At 43.9% G+C, this 16,554-nt stretch overlaps 3 protein-coding genes across 3 annotated transcripts; 2 read left to right on the plus strand and 1 right to left on the minus strand.

The window, feature by feature from the left end:
* Positions 1–563: 563 nt before the first annotated feature.
* LOC118503533 (major facilitator superfamily domain-containing protein 12-like) lies at positions 564–6,885 on the minus strand. The gene is made up of 6 exons (XM_036036919.1): positions 5,755–6,885; positions 2,254–2,690; positions 1,855–2,177; positions 1,491–1,783; positions 945–1,415; positions 564–869 (listed from the first exon to the last, which is right to left on the minus strand). Exons 2-6 carry the CDS (start codon positions 2,678–2,680, stop codon positions 728–730), a joined length of 1,656 nt encoding a protein of 551 aa, XP_035892812.1. The 5' UTR covers positions 2,681–2,690; positions 5,755–6,885; the 3' UTR covers positions 564–727.
* A 2,554-nt stretch (positions 6,886–9,439) lies between these two features.
* LOC118503535 (UDP-xylose and UDP-N-acetylglucosamine transporter) lies at positions 9,440–14,671 on the plus strand. Its single transcript, XM_036036921.1, has 2 exons — positions 9,440–10,549; positions 13,056–14,671. The coding sequence occupies exons 1-2, from the start codon at positions 10,464–10,466 to the stop codon at positions 13,984–13,986; spliced, it is 1,017 nt and encodes a 338-aa protein (XP_035892814.1). The 5' UTR covers positions 9,440–10,463; the 3' UTR covers positions 13,987–14,671.
* Positions 14,672–14,809: 138 nt separating this feature from the next.
* LOC118503534 (CD2 antigen cytoplasmic tail-binding protein 2 homolog) lies at positions 14,810–16,292 on the plus strand. Its single transcript, XM_036036920.1, has 2 exons — positions 14,810–15,097; positions 15,203–16,292. Exons 1-2 carry the CDS (start codon positions 14,955–14,957, stop codon positions 16,173–16,175), a joined length of 1,116 nt encoding a protein of 371 aa, XP_035892813.1. The 5' UTR covers positions 14,810–14,954; the 3' UTR covers positions 16,176–16,292.
* Positions 16,293–16,554: the final 262 nt, after the last annotated feature.

The following is a 16,554-nucleotide window of genomic DNA, read 5'->3' on the forward strand; positions in this document are numbered from 1 at the left end:
TTGAAGATAGTTTTTCTTTCATCACATTCAAAAATAGACTAACTACTTCCATTTTAAACAAAAAAAAGTGAGATATAGAAAAATTTCAAAAACGATTCTTCCAAATTTTTCGGAGGGATTTCTCGAGCGCTTGCAGTTAGCTGTTTCATGCAAGTGCACCCCTTTTACGGAGGCCCTTTTGTAACTTTGCGATTTTTTGCAGCTATCGGCAAAGCGTCAAAGCCTGATAAATTTGGTAACAGTATCTTCCAAATTTGAATGTCTGAAACTGCAGCTTTTATATCGTCTAAATATTCGGTCATATGGTTTAGATGTAATTAAAGATTCATTTTGATTTTCATAACCTTTCTCCTTGATAGTACCCGCGAAATTGGAAACCTTCGATGGACTTCTGCAGTTAGTAACATATTTATAAGCAATACGGTCAGGCCGTTCTTTATGAATAAAAAAAAACATATTTGTATGAAGCATGATGTATGAGTTTATTTCACTTACATATTTTTAATGAATCCTTATTATTTTCTCATATCATTTCATTGTATCCATACAAAAATACCCCATCATTTGCCTACTAATATATAATTGCTTTACTGCATAGCATTTAAAAATATACCACTTTTCACGGAAATTAGAGCGTAAACTAAAATAATTAAAAACATAAAACAATTGCATAAAAACGTAACTGAGCCTATAGTAAAAAGTGTGGAATTTCATTCGGCACCATGCACTACCGATTCCTTCTCCGGGTAGTCGCGGTAGTACACAGTAAGGTGGCCAGCGTAAGACATCCCAGGATGGCCGCCAGTCCGCACCCGTATGATAGCACTCCTCTATAATACTCTGGACATTCGGAACGATCGTGACATTTCCTAGAAGAAAGAAATATTATTTAAGTTTAATATAATTTCTGCTCAAAACGAATGCGCCCCACAAGAAATACTTACACCGACTCGATGATCACCACCACCACACCGGTGATCAGCTTGTCTGCAAACGTAACGGCCGAATAGATGAATCCACCCTGGTCCGCATGCTTCCCGATCATGTCAGCGGTAATGCACAAGCTGCTAATCATCGTGATGGAACTGCCGGCCCCGAACAGGGAAGCGATCAGAAATAAGGACACAGTACTGAATGATCCCGAACCGGGCGTGAGTGCGATCCACAGACACACACTGGTGCTGATGATGGACCCCACGAAGTACACCAAACTGTTACCCACGAAGCGATTGGTGTACTTCAGAATTAGCGATGCAACGAACGAGGCAAGAAACGAGACAAGTGGAACCGTGGCGAGATGCTCAACATTGGCGTTGTTTTCGGCCGGTGTCACATCCGGCTGATAGGCACGTTCGTCCAACCAAAGTGGCATGTACACGAGTGAGGTTGTCATGAAAAGTCTCGAAAAGACGTACCTTAAAGAGAGAGGAAAACGGAAAATATCAGTAAAAACCACTTCAGAACCGATCACTTGAGGGAAATTCACTTACAGTAAGGCATTCTGATACAGCAGAGGTGATTTGAAGAAGTTTTTCTTTGGTTTACGCTGTACGATCGTGTCCAGCGCGCTAGAGGATCCTGCCAACTGCCCATTCGCTTGTCTCTGATCCGGCCCCAACAGTGACTCTCGCTCAATGTCCGTTTCGGCTCGTGGTGCGGACGGACGGATGATGTTGTGCTGTAGCGCTGTGTTTCGTCGATGTTCGTACCCGCTGAATGTGAGCGAAAAGTTGAACAGAACCGACATGGACACGCCGACCAGCGTAAGAATAAGCGAAATGTCCTATAAAAAGAAATGTTGAATATTTTAACTTATTGTACTTGTTGGACTTGTTCCGTGTCATCTTTACTTACCCGAAACCGATACGCATCACCGGGTCCAATCTGATTGTCGGTGCTTGTACGACTTCGTAAAACCGCCCAAGTAACGATGTACACCACCACATTGGACACGATCGACACCGAGTACCGGATGGCAGTTAGATCTGACCGATCCTTCTGCGTCCGCGACAGTTCCGGTATCATGGCAAGGTGCGTCACCTGTACGATTGGCCACCCGAACTGGAAGGCAAGTATCACGATTACGAAGTACAGAATTTCCCACCAGTGGGGCGCTACCGTGCACCAGGGACACAGGGAAAATATCATCGGGAATGTAAGAAATACTATAAAGGTGCCTAGAAACACACAGAACGGAACATGCATTAGTAAGTATCCTCTCAATAGTGCAGAAAAAGCCTAAAGTTCGCCTACCTGCTATATGCCACTGTCGCTTCGTTCCGTACCGATCCGTCAGCAGGCCCACGATCGGTGTCGCAATAGCATCACCAACCTGCCCCAACATCACCATCGCACCGGCTTCGGCTGCCGGCATTCCCAGCGCACCCTGCATGAACAGTAACGTGTAGCTGAACCAGATGCCGGCACAGAGATCGTTGTACACATGGCCCAACCCATAGCCGATCTTTTCGCACATCTTCAGTGTGGAACGCTTTTCGAGCTGGGCGCGCTCCATGTCGACTGTGGTGGGGTGGGCCGGAAACGTTGGCGTGCCGGGATCGGTGTGGGGATCTATTCCGTTCACTGCAGGCACTACCGTTCTTGTATCCGACGTGGCACCATAGCGGTGGACTGTTGTGCTGCCGTTTGCGAGTGGCACTTTGTTGCCCGTGTTGGCCATTTTGTTGAAGCTGGTGTAGAAAAATTGAAGACAAGTAAGCGTATCAGTACTCAAAGTGCAACAAAACTTGAGAGCATCACCGAGATGCTCCTTAAGAATTCTTAAGGCTCAAGGGGTCAAAAAATATTTTATAACAAGGCCTAAGGGTTGGATCACCTGCTCAAACGGTCACTACATAGTAAAGATTCTGAGCAAGATTACTATTGTTATAGAAATCCCCTTCGAGCAAGGTCTCCCAGGTCTGATTGCGGGTTTAGTGATGAACATACCTGAAAGAGAAAGTTACGAACGACTAGAGGCATGCCGTGATAGTCTAGGCCCTAAAAAGCTATGATAGGTAAGCCTAGAGTTTAAGTCTGTCTATCGTAACAAGATCTTGAAAAGGACTCTTATGTGTTGTTCGACAGGACTTGTCGACCCACTAGGACATATAACATAAAAAGGTAGCAATTTCATAATGAAGTGATATAAAGGGGAAGACGAAGTCCTTTGAGCTTTGGCGAAAAGGAACGCGAATACAATATTTTCAAAATAATATTTTCAAGCCAACTATGGGCTCCACTGCAGACTTCTGAGATCGAGAAGACTTCTACAACGCACGAAATGCGCCATACATCGCACACTTATACGGGCACGAGTCCTGGACTATGCTGGGGGAAGGGACACCAATGCACTCCCCATTTTCGTGCGGCTGGGGTTGCTAAGGGCTATCTTTGGCGTTGTGTGCTAGCAGGGCGCGTGGAGGAGGAGAATGAACCACGAGCTAGCTGAGCTGTTTGGCGAAGCGGACAGTCGGCCAAAACATGAAGGATATGCTGATTAGGGCACCAGTGGCGGATCAACATGGGAGCGGAAGAACTAATTGCTTAAAGTACTAATAGTCAGAAATTTTCCAATGTCTGACGATCGATGCAGCACCCTTATCTAATTTGTTAAGAGGAGAATCAAAAAATATTTTTAACATCTGCTTTATGACTTTTTTAAATGAGTGGCTCTTTTAACAGATCTTCAAACAAATTTCTATCACAGTTACAATAAGAAGATGTTCAAAATCGGAAACAAAAGACCATAATTCGTCTGAAAATTAATAGGAAAAAAGAAACTAATCGCAATGACTCTACTAAATTGCTTTGAAAATGGTAGACCAAGCTTGAGAATAGGGGCCATGCAATTGTCCATTAAACCATGATTAATTTACAGATTGTTGGAGAAAACGTCCAAAAAGACATTCCGCCTCCCAAATGACAAGACAAGTCGAAAAAGGTTTGCTTTATCATTTTCCCATATCTTGCATGCAATCAAATGCACGACTCTCGCGACAAATGTGCAAATGAGTGTGTACTACAAAAAAAGGTGCGTCACAATCATTGGCCTTCGTGTGGCCGATCATTGTTGGCAAGTGTGCCTAACGAGACAAAAAAGTACTCAGCAACGCCAGATGACTCTTCCTCATTTCCACGAATTCCTTTGTTGCCAGTAGCAAGAAGTGAAACGGAGGATGTATTTTTGAAGTTCATTCAACAATTTTGTTTAAGATTTTTTACACTTTTACTGGTTTGCAATACCGAAAAGCAATTGTTTTGTGCCAAATATTATTTTGATAACGTCAAGATGGTTTACAAAGAGTGTAAAAAGGGGAACAAATTTATATAATAATGTTATGCTTTGATGCAAACGTAAAAACAATCATATGCCTTTCTTTTGTCGGTACTGAAACTGCCTGCTGAGCCTGCCATTTATGGCATTCGTGACTAAGCCTTATGCCCGGTAACCTGAACAGCCGAACCGATTTCAATTGCCTAAATCTCCGAATTTTCGAATCCAAAGTTCTTGGTTTTTATATGAACAAATATCGGTTATCTTGTTTCTATAAATTTTATGGTTTTATTAATGATACGTAAGAATAATTTTAAGCAACTGTTTTGTCAATATTCCAGATAGTAAATCCACAAAAGGTAGCCAGAAGCTTTGGAGGCTTTTGCCTTTTTAGCACATTATCCAATTTGTCCACATTATTCAACAACAGAATGCTTCATATAATCTAAATCTAACTTGAATGTTTCAGAATTTTATAATCAGTAAACAACCAGTTATAGATATTTTAATTTGGAAACAAACCTTTGTAAGATAATTAGAGCTTTGTATTTTTGGCTTAATTTTTTTCTAGGGAGTTTATTTTTTTAGGCAGCTAGAATTAGTTTAAAAAGTATTCATCAATATTTTGATAAACTATAAGAATGAAAAAAAGATATTTTTATAAATGCGTAAGCAGTAGTTGAATATTTTGGAGTTCTTTTGTTCGTTGCTGTAGTATAGGAAGTATAATTGTTTAATATTTCGCGATTAATATTAAATTTCTTTTAAAAATGTTTCCTGTCCTTTGACATTTTTTTTCAATGTTGAGGGCTGTTTTTCCTATACTTCTTGTTCAGACAACCAGTCTACACAGGTGGCTTGCAACGTTAGAGGCTTATAATTGTTGACTGCGGTATCCACTACCGATGCAATGCTCTGATTAATTTTTTAAAATTTAAACCTGTTTTTATTAGCAAGGAACGAATTGATTTGTAACACAAACATTTTTGAAAATAAAATATTCTCAACGATTTCCATATTGCACCTTTTCTTTCTTGAGAAAAAAAAAGAAATCTTTCCCGAAGCAGAGAAAGACCCAGAACCAGTTTATCAAGACGAAGGTCAAATTTCGCAACTCCACGAACGCCTGAGGATCGTTGGATCTCAAAAAGCAGGTTGTTAATTTTTTTTTCTAGGTTGTACTATCACAACATTACCAGAGTTTGGATATTTGTATTAAATATTTAAAAGTTAAAAAAACTCTTTTCTTTAAAAATTGGAAATTTTATATTATGTCAGAATCAAAATTATTTTGTTTTACCATTTTTTTGCTAATTTATTTTCTAAAGGGCGAACTAAGCTCGTTTTTACCTTTTTTTTTGCTATCGACTTATTTATTTAATAAATAATTCATAATTTATAGTATAATATAAAATGATAGTGTCTCTTTACTTTAAATGCTTAATTAAAGGCTAATTTAGTTTAGTTACTAAACTTACTTTATTTAATCACTTGTTAGCCAAACTGGTGATCCGTCCCCCGCGTCTTCTCGCGCATAGTGCGTTGTGCTTCTATGTTCGAATGATAATTGCTCGTTTCGTATCAAACAAACCGCATGATAAACAGCTGACTAAACAAACGTTCACAAACACACACATACACACAAACACACAAGTTCAAAAATTTCCACCAAACACTTGCATTCCCTAGGCAACAACAACAACACTCCAGCGATGACTAGATCTCCCATCCAACACAATCAAACCGGACACGTGTATATCGAAGCAATTGTGGATTTCACCTACAAAGCCTCTTCTCAACGCACACACACACACAACCAAAAACCGCGAGAGAAACAGCGAGAGAGCGTGGAATTGCGTACGAAAAAAAAGGCTGTCGAAGCAACATTGCGCGGATGATGATGCTGGCACTGATTTATCCACATTGATTGCACATTTTTACATAAATTTCACTCACTTTTTACACTCGGTAGATGGGTTTTCGGGGCTTAATTGTTGGCCAACCTTGCTGGACTTGCTCTTCCACGGTGCTGCTTCACGAGCAACAAATGAATGGCCGAACGCGGAGGTAACACACCCGGATTCACTGCTGCCTCTATATCTAGCAAACAAGGCGTATTCCGCGGACCGATTGAGATAGTGCAGTCCCTAGTATTTGCCTTTATTTCGTTAGCTACAGTACACACACGCAGAGCTGATGGCTTGATGTTGATAGGGCCAACAGTAGTCGCGACTGTCAAACCGGAGGGAATGTTTATCAACACAACTGATGTTGTATCTTGTTCCGTGCGTTTGCTATCCCCAACACGCAATTCGGATTGGCCGTGCTCCAAGCACAAAGCTGCAGCTGCTCTCGACTACCCCAAAGAGCGTTTGATGTTGGGAACCATCTCACCACTACACACGTGTAGCGGTGGAACAACAAAGCAAGCGCTGGTATGCTTTCGCGTGTCTAGCGTAACTGACTCACCACCACGGTATGATAAATCTGTAACTAATCGTTTCACTATTGAATTTTAGCTTCTGAACACTAAAGCTGGTTAGAGCAGTGGAAAAGCGTCGTCGGTCCACCCATCCGAACGTGGCACCGGTCCAACAGTGACTGAACGATGGATGCGTGTACATTAACCGATTCGACGTCGACGGGACGCCTCTGGTAATCACATGGCGGTGCTGACGGGTGCAGTTGTAGGATTTCGCGACCGCTCCATTTTCCTGATCACCGTTCATCGACCTACCCCGTACCCGTAGAGGGAGAACCGGATGGAGGGACATGTTTATGTACGGCTTTTTTAGCCGGTTTCCAGCCCGACCGGGCTAGGAGACGCCGCCCGAACGCAACTCATGCATGGCCTAGGACAACGTTCCGTTTGATGGGATTCGGATGAAGCGATCGCATCGTTTTTTTGCGCTCTTTCGGGACAGGACTTGTTTTTGCAAGCTCGATAAAAAAAGCATCCAAAAAATGGTCCAATCTTGATGAGATTCACATACGGTCGGAAACAATTTACATTACTCACTGGAGCGCTACGCTATTTCGAACCAGTTCCGGTCATTTAGCTGGATTCTTTCGGATGTGCTTCACCCGAATTTCGTAATAGCTGCCGGTGGTCAACCTTTGTGATGCCATCAAAGCAGAATTAAAAGCTCATTTTCGACAAATAGAATTGGGCACGGGTGATTAAAATTAAAATTGTTGGAACTTAAGTTCTAGCTACAGTCTAGAGTCTGAAGATGCTAGAAGGAATTCTTTACCTAGACGAGCCTGAAGTGGTGGTAACCGATACGTGGTATGAATTTCGAAACTAATGACATTTAAGCAAGGTATACTCTGCTGAGCTGCCGAAGGCTAAGCCATAAAAGTGTCGCGGTGTTCTGCGTTCATAAATGAGGCTACCTCTGATTCCGTTCTTCGAGTCACGCAGTGAGACAAGATATCGAAGAAGGAATTCTTGGAAAGCGGGATCGAACCAAAGGACATGCCGCAAGTGCATAAGAAGTGCATAGACAAGGTAATTTAAAAAATAATTCTATTCTATAGTTAACCTGTTTAACTTATAAGTAACTATTACTAACATACTCACAACATCTCACCAAGAGCTACTGGAATGTTTGCCTTGGCCTCGGACTAGTTCCTTTTTCGCGTCAGCAGCGGCATTGTCGTTATGCAACATGCCGTAACGAAGCACTGCATAAGAAAAGGTAACCGGCACCGGTCGGCGGGCGGACGACAAAAATGTCGGCCGATGTCTGCACTTGCACTTGTGCATGTGCGTAGAAAATCCGGTTCGATCGCTAGCCTGGCGGCGCACCGCTTTGAAAGGGGTGAAAACTTTCATTTTCCTCAAAACTCAAAACCACACCCATACTTTTGCAACCGGGTGGAAAAATGCATCATACCAATATGCACGGGAAGACCCTCAACTGACGTCAGAAGCATGTCACTTTGCCGCCTCTAACGAAATACTTTGTAGCCTGTAAGACTGTTGTAATCATTTCCGAAAATAACAACCACATTTATTCTGCCTGCGCTTATTCTGCCCACTTTTGCATTGTGCAAAGTGCAACGGCTTCATTGCTTTGTTCTCAGGAAATGCATCGATCGGCTGAAGCCTTTCACGCAGACATGATCATATGATCCACTGCACGTTGTACGCGGATTCAGTCGCAGCGTACTGCGCACCTCCAAATAATCGCGCTCCACAATTCTCGATGGGCTGTTTGATTTATGATAACGATGGGGCCCTACAAACACCACACTAATGCCGATTGATGGGCGTTCGAAGTGTTGCTGCTGCTGCTCGGTTATCAAATGGTTCCTTGTTTACAGTTGTGCAGCACGTTCTGTACGTGATGTGAGTGGGTTAATTTCATGGTTCAAGAAGCGATCAGACGCGTTTTAAGGTCCGGAATGAAAGGATGCAGAGGCACTTTCTCCCTTTACTTGCTCCATTTGCACACATGACGGAGACGCTTTTAAATTCGCTAAGGGTTGGCTGCTAGAAATTATTACTTTTTTTCCATTTCTTCATTTTTTTTAACTGAATCAACTGGTTTGGTTCTTGTATAAAATATCTTCATTCCTTTTTATGTAGTCCGGACTTGAATTATTTATTTTGTCCTATCTTGTCCACTACCGATGATCCATGGATTGCCCTCAGATTTTAAAATCAATATTACTTACTCAAGAATCTCAAGAGCTCTTCCTTGACTTAGGCTCACTCGAGAGCCCCGTGAGCTCTAGTTCTACCATTTCTGGTTCTCTTGCTGCTGGATAGTAAATCCTTGTTGAGGATTAGGTTTAATTCTGATCATATCGCAAAAAAGTCACTATTTCTTTCATATTTTTCCTAATTATATGAATTGGGTCATATCATTCATATGGCACAATCAATTCATTCATAGAATCCCTAAAACATGATCTTTTTTTATTGAAAAAAGAAAAGAGCTGGTAACGTTCATCTTTCAGTGCAATTCTACACTAATGTTTGGTTAATAAAACGGCCTGAATCAAATTTTGGTACATAAAAGAAATCATTCAAGTACGAAACAATTCTCTTCCAACGCTAAAGATAATTTCAAATGACAGCAGTCACGAACTCACTGCAAACTGACAGCATTGTGACTAGCTTGACAGCTCCGCCACATTTGACGTCGGTTTATTTACATACAAATGCCAACACGAAACAAAATTACCATCGCTCACGTGCGTGTGTGCGTGCGTTAGTACGTTCGACCAACAAAATTACACCTTGTCCGGCGGTACGATGCGATAAAAACGGGAACCAGTGCCGCGTTTGCAACAGAAACGTCCTTGAAAACGGCCCGCTTTTCAGCGTGCTGTATTTTGGTGTGAGCGCGCGCGTGTGTATTGTCAACTGTGTGAAATAATTTGATTGATAGCTTACGCTTTACGCGTTTTCGAGAGGGAACCAGCGAGACTACAACGCGATCTTATTCTTCTGGTTTTGCGAGCGAGGCACCACACCCCATCGTTCCGCTTCTCGCATCAACGACACCAACCCTCCGGTGCTTTGGAGCAGTGACTTTCATCTTTACAATCATCAAATATTGACCGGACACTGAGACAGCGAGAGGGCGAGAGACACCGACACGCTTGGGAATGGTGATTTGCTAAACAAACGACGCGACCACAACACGAGCGAAAGGGGTGGTGGTGGTTCCGTCTGCGGGTGGATTCCAATTCCGGCAAATCATGTTGACCGCTAACTGCTCCCAGTTGTCCAGGGTAGCTTAGGTAGAGGAGTCAGCCACACCAGTCGCTGTTAAGAGACGGTACCGCATGCACGCGGTTTGTTTTGTGGTGGTATCGACGGTATCGAACGGCGGAAATCTAGCTCACAACGTCCTAGACAAACGTTGGAAGAAGTTTAGCAGCGTCACCGCGCGAGGCGTTTAGAAGGTCCTCTTCTTCCTCCCTGTGGACAAGTTTTCGGCGGCCGAAATTTGTTACGCCAGAGGACCGGTTGCTGGTGCGGATTTTTTTGTTTCGCATTTCAGCGACACGATTACAGCGAGTAGCAGGTGCGTGCTGCGTGGCCGCAACGTAGTGAACTCGCGTGCGTACAAAAACGACACCCGATAGTGTGAAGCCGCCACGGCAGTTAAAAAAGGAATAGTGAAGATCATTTTCAGCGAAGTAGCAGTCATCTAAGTAGCCGATCAAGATGGTGAACATGAAAGCGGCCCTTGCCATCGCGTTGGTGTTTGTCGGTTGCTGTAGCAACGTGGTGTTTCTCGAACTGCTGGTTAAGTAAGTATATCGATGTACAGTAAGCGGGTGTGTGTATTGTTAAAAGCATAACTTATGTAACACAACGATCGCGTAAAGCTGCGGTGTCATCATCATCATCCTCCTCGTCGTCGTTGTCGGCGAAGATGATAAGCGAGGAAGAAACAGAGACAGAGACATAAAGATCATGGAATGCGACACGGTACGATTGGCAACACCAGTATCGAGCGCCGAACGACGGGGTGGAATATCAGCTGTTTCACGTCATCTTCTAGCCGAGACTGTTTTTATTATTAATATTCGCAATCTTATCGGTTGGCCTTGTTAATGCACCAACACACGGACGCCCGAGAGCATAAGAATTAGTGGTGCGCATGTACATGCGGCCGGTGTTGTGCCCTTCGAATTGTGCAAAGCGTGGCATGGGAAGATTTATTTATAAACACAAAACTATTCACGGTTTGTGTGTGTGGGGGTTTCCGTTTTCTATTATATTTTCTTTTAGTGGATATATTTAAAACAATAGTTATTAATAGTAGGCGACGTCATCTTATGTTGCTTCTCCAGTTGAAATTGTTGGAGAAAAAGTAAAACAAATCACACAGAGTGTTTCAAATCAAATGATTGGGCGCGCTTAATGATTGATTCGGTACACACCTTTGCAACAGGGGCTGCTGTATCGTTATCGTGTACGTAGCCACAATAACGACACACAGGTGGCTTACGGACCGACACCTCCACCGACCATCAATATCAATGACGACAATGATGGTGATATGGCAAAACGACGCTCTTAAATGTGTGCATTTGCGAAATAGCGTTGCAATTGCATCTGCCGGCTCTTTGTGTCACGATCTTTGAACGTAGTATATAGTAGCAGCTGTTGTTTGTGTTGCTACTAGCAACCGAGCAGCTTATCAAGCAGATCAAAATATCATTGCACACCGCTGAAGTGGTGCCTTTTTTGCGTCGTTAAACATTTACAAGCCTCCGTAGAGAGCAGAGTTTATCGTGCATAAGTGTTGCCATTTGTTAATAAAGTCACGTGCATGCATATCCAAAAATAGCCATCAGACACATTAAGTTTCCAAGCAGTTTATGCTAGGAGTTGGAGAATGTAGGATAGGAGGGACTATAGTCTCTCTCTCTCTCTTCTTGGCCTAACGACCTCATAATTAGGTCATTGCCTGCTTTTTCTGATTTACTAGACCTAATGATACCACGTAGATGGACAGTCAGTCCCTCACTACGGTGGAACGGTCCGGATGGGATTGGAACCCCGGTCCTGTCGAATGAAGACACCGTTGTCGCCTCTACCACCGGACCACCCAATTCAGGGACTGGAGTATTTAAGGCCGATTAAATCGTCAAAGATATCCAGAGAGTCTGAACCATATTTATTGCTCTACTTTGGTCTCAGTTGTCCAAAAGTACAGATTCCCTAGCTGTATATATTTTAGAATATGACTTACATCCTCCGTCATAGATTGTATACCATTCCACTCTCTTGGACTCTATTCTACTACTCAAAAGACAGCTTCAATCACGGAGCAGATACGCATTGAGGAGTATTAGCAGGCTAAATCCTCCGTAAGATTTCCTCAAACAGTACCAGGTTCATAGCTTGCTGGCCATGCATGCAAGAGGTGATCCTTCTATTTGTTTAGCTTAAGGTCCCATAAGGGATGTCACTTGAGACGCTGCTGTAGCTTACGGATGGCTTGACTCAGCTGGGTTCCCGCCAGTTCACAATCGAGATCGGGAAGTGATCTAAATTTGCCATCTAAAGGCAAATACAAAGGTTTATTTTATATACCAGTGCTGATCCTTGGTTCGTTGAACCTTATCCTATTTGGCACTTCAAAGGGAAGGAAGATCTTTCTTCGTTGTTTTAAATATGTCGGGATTATTGGTTTCCTGTCTGGAACATTTGCTCAGTTGATTCGGCTAATCCAGTTCTTCTTGGAATTCCCATAGAGGAGTTTTTGGCATTTTACGGTTTTATTGCCATTGTACAAATAAAAGCTGTTTGCCCTATTACTAACATGAGAGCAATTCTTATACTGAAGAAACCGATAAAGTACCCCTGGAGCAGTGAATTCTATTTTAAAAATTGTTGCATTCAAGATTCTGAATACTCCAAGAACATGTTATAACCACTCCAGCTTCTGGGAAGGTCGTCCGCAGAGAACATAGCAATTTCGGGAGTGCAAATTATTTTTCGTTTATCATATGGTGCTTAATATAACATTAAAAACCATGATCTTCACTGGCTTTACTATTACACTTATCAACGAAGAATATTATCTACCGAAATTTTATGAAACCAGTGTCCGGAATCAGACTAAAGATAACGTTTCGAGACAAGAACAGGTCAAAGCCGTATGCGCATGCTCATCGTGAATGTGCATGATATGGAAAGATACAAATTCCCTTGCGAATGACAATCCAAATTTGACCAACCCAAGTTAAGTCATGGCAAAGTAACTTACCGATAATCCGCTTTCTCGCTTCTCCTTCTCCACAGGATCGATCCCGGTTCGGGCAATCTGATCACCTTCCTACAGTTCCTGTTTATCGCCTTGGAAGGGTTCCTGTTCACGTCGAAGTGTGGCACGGTACGACCGCGGATCGGGCTCAAAGACTACACCATCCTCGTGGTGATGTTCTTCGTCGCAAGCGTGTGCAACAATTACGCGTTCGACTTCAACATTCCCATGCCGCTGCACATGATCTTCCGGGCCGGTTCGCTGATCGCGAACATGGTCATGGGCATACTGATCCTGAAGAAGCGGTACGACTTTTCCAAGTACCTGTCCGTCGGCATGATTACACTCGGCATCGTAATCTGCACGATCGTGTCCGGTACGAAGGTGGAAAGCACCCAGGTGCTGAAGAATGCGGCCGACGAGGATCCGGTGTCGGTGTTCTTCTGGTGGACGCTTGGCATCGCACTGCTCACGCTCGCGCTGTTCGTGTCCGCCCGGATGGGACTTTACCAGGAGGTCCTTTACAAGCGGTACGGAAAGCATCCGAAGGAAGCACTGTTCTACACGCATCTGCTACCGCTGCCATTCTTTGCCCTGCTCGCCACTAACATCTGGGAACATATACAGCTGGCAAACGCTAGTCCACTGCAAAGCATCCCTGCGCTGGGTGTATCGCTACCGATCACATGGATCTATCTGCTGGGCAACGTGTTGACGCAGTACGTGTGCATCAGCTCCGTGTACGTCCTAACGACCGAATGTTCCTCGTTGACCGTTACGCTGGTCGTAACGCTGCGGAAGTTTGTTTCGCTACTGTTCTCGATCGTGTACTTCAGCAATCCGTTCACCGTCCAGCACTGGATCGGCACGATACTGGTGTTTGTGGGAACGATCATCTTCACGGAGGTGATTGGCAAGATCCGTGCCGGCCTGCAACCTTCGGTGGATGAGAAGAAAAAAGTGAAATAAGCGCAGACGCAATGCTCAACCTGGTTGATAGGCGTAGTTCTGCTCGTCGGCAGCATTAGTGAGAGGCTTATACCAGTGCCGGAAATGGGGGCATCACGATAATTGCAACAGGAAGAAAGCCGAATGGTTGCTCTTGTACCGGCAAGCATAAGGACAATAACGTAGGACGTTAGACATGGGAATCTTCCTTCGAATAGCTCAGCTTCTTTTGACCATTTAACCATACTCAAATGGATATTTCTTAGGTATGGCACACAGCTTAAAGAGCTTTTTCTCGAGTCGAGTTTTTTCTCTCAAATTCGGTGCACTTGTACAAAGCGAAAATGGATGTTGTAGCAGCAATTGACCCGAGTTTTTATACAACATTTAACAATCGCGTACCTCACGTAAACTTAGTTTAGGGATGGAGAACTTTTTTTTCATTTTTTCGGGACAATTTCTAAACCAGTCGAATTGAATGTGCGTACGTGCGTTGAAGTATTGTTTCTAGCTATAGAATTTAATCATCTGTGGTCCAAAAATGGGGTGGAAAGAAGAGAGCGAAATATATCAAATTGTTGAATCGTGTAAATACAAAAAAAAAGAACCACACACGTAAATTATTATTGCTCACGACGATTATTAGCATTAATGTTCGGTTTGGAATTGTATTTTGTAATAAAGAGACACAGAACAAGGAAGTAAATTGTGCTTTTGTTTGTGTGGGAAAGCGTGGAAAGCTGAATTTCCAACGGAAAAGTTCTCGAGTGGTCAAAAGAGCAGATCAACCGTCTGCTCCCACTGTGCAGGCTGTGTGTGTGTGCTGTCCGTATGCTGTCAGTTGTGCTGTCAGCGCAGCGAAACGTCAACACGTTTGTTTATGTTGTGAGAAAGCATTCGTTCTTGCGTATGCATTCCGGTGAGCGCGCTTGTGCGTGGTACGAAAAGAGGTGCATCAATTTTATCGCGCAGTTAATCAGTAAGCGGATATGTCGAAACGCAAGGCAAGCTACGTCGTGGAGGAAGACAATTATCTGGACGATTTGGTGCGAGATAAACAGAATAATCAACCCTCCACCAGCAAACATACGCTCGATTCCGACGAGGAGGACGACAGCGGTGACGATGCTCCGTAAGTAGTAACCCGGATCGTATCGGATGCGCGTCTAGGGAATGCAAAACTTTGCGTAATTAAAATCGATTTCCCATTTTTCTGTTTGGCGTGCCCATTTCACAGGTACAACGTACTGGATGATAATGAGATCGTTGGCGAGGAAGATGGTGCCGCACGGATCGATGGAGAAACAAAATTTACCCCGTTCAATATGAAGGAAGAGATGGAGGAGGGACACTTCGATGCGGACGGGCACTATCTGTGGAAGAAAACGGCCGAGGTGAAGGATCACTGGTTGGACAACATCGATTGGGTGAAGCTAAAGAATGATCCCAACTATAAGGAGCGGCCCGATAAGGGGGACGAGCGTGGCCTGGCCGATTCCGACTCGGACGAGGACGATGAGGAAAGTGGTGCGGGCGGAAAGAAGTTTGACGACATCGGTACTTACCAGCAGATGCTGCAGCTGATGGAACCAAAGGAAACGGTCAAGCGAGCATTGCAACGGTTGGGCAAGGGTACGGCCAAGCTGACGACCGCACAACGCTGGAAGCTGAAAAAGGCGGGCAAATCACCGGATGAGGCAAGCGCAAAGATCACGAAGCTGACCGAGCTGTCGAACGATATACTCACCAACAATGGCAACATGGACGTGTACGAGGAAACGTTCGAGGTGATCCAGAAGAAGGTTTCGGATGCGGAGAAGAAGAAAGCGGCAGCTACCACCGATCCTGGAGATGAGCTGGACATGTACGCGGACGATTTCGATAGCCGTGAAAAGAGTAAGCTCGGTGGTGCTGATGGTGGTGGTAAGGATGCGGATGTGGACAAAGCTGTTTCCTCCGAGAAAGAGGCGAACGGCAAGGAAAATACCAAGGACGATACGGAACAGGAAAGCGAACAGGCCAAAATACTGATGTGGGAGTATAAGGAACAGCAGGATGGGGAAACGGTACTCGGTCCGTACACCACGGAACAGATGCAAAAGTTTGCCGATGAAGGACGGTTCAGTAGTGGTGCGTTCGTGCGCAAGGTCGACAGTGATGATGCGCGGTTCTATTCGGCGGCGAGGATCGATTTTGATCTGTACCTTTAATGTAGGAGCGATAGGGAGGAACCACAAAGTCACAAAAAGCACGACATACAGCATTTTAAAGTCTTCTAATAAAATAATAAAGTAAGCATTTCCACACACACTTTTTTGTCATACTTACACACGGGATCGTTGGGTTTCTTTTCCACAACAAAATAGGTTCATCGGCAATGGGTGAAGAGATCCATCAAGGCAAAATTATGTTTACGGAATCGAAATCGATTCTGGACGGCTCCGAACTTGCCGGAATCGGTTCCGATAAGTAGGTCCGGAATTGGTTCCGGGATTCGAATCGATTCCGGAATTGAAATCGGTTAAAGAATCGTAAGCGAATTCTAGCACCCGAAGAAAATAAGTGACTATTCTTCTATGCTCCAGCAAA

The sequence above is a fragment of the Anopheles stephensi genome, chromosome 2 (genome assembly GCF_013141755.1).
Source record: "Anopheles stephensi strain Indian chromosome 2, UCI_ANSTEP_V1.0, whole genome shotgun sequence".
Lineage (NCBI taxonomy): Eukaryota > Metazoa > Arthropoda > Insecta > Diptera > Culicidae > Anopheles > Anopheles stephensi.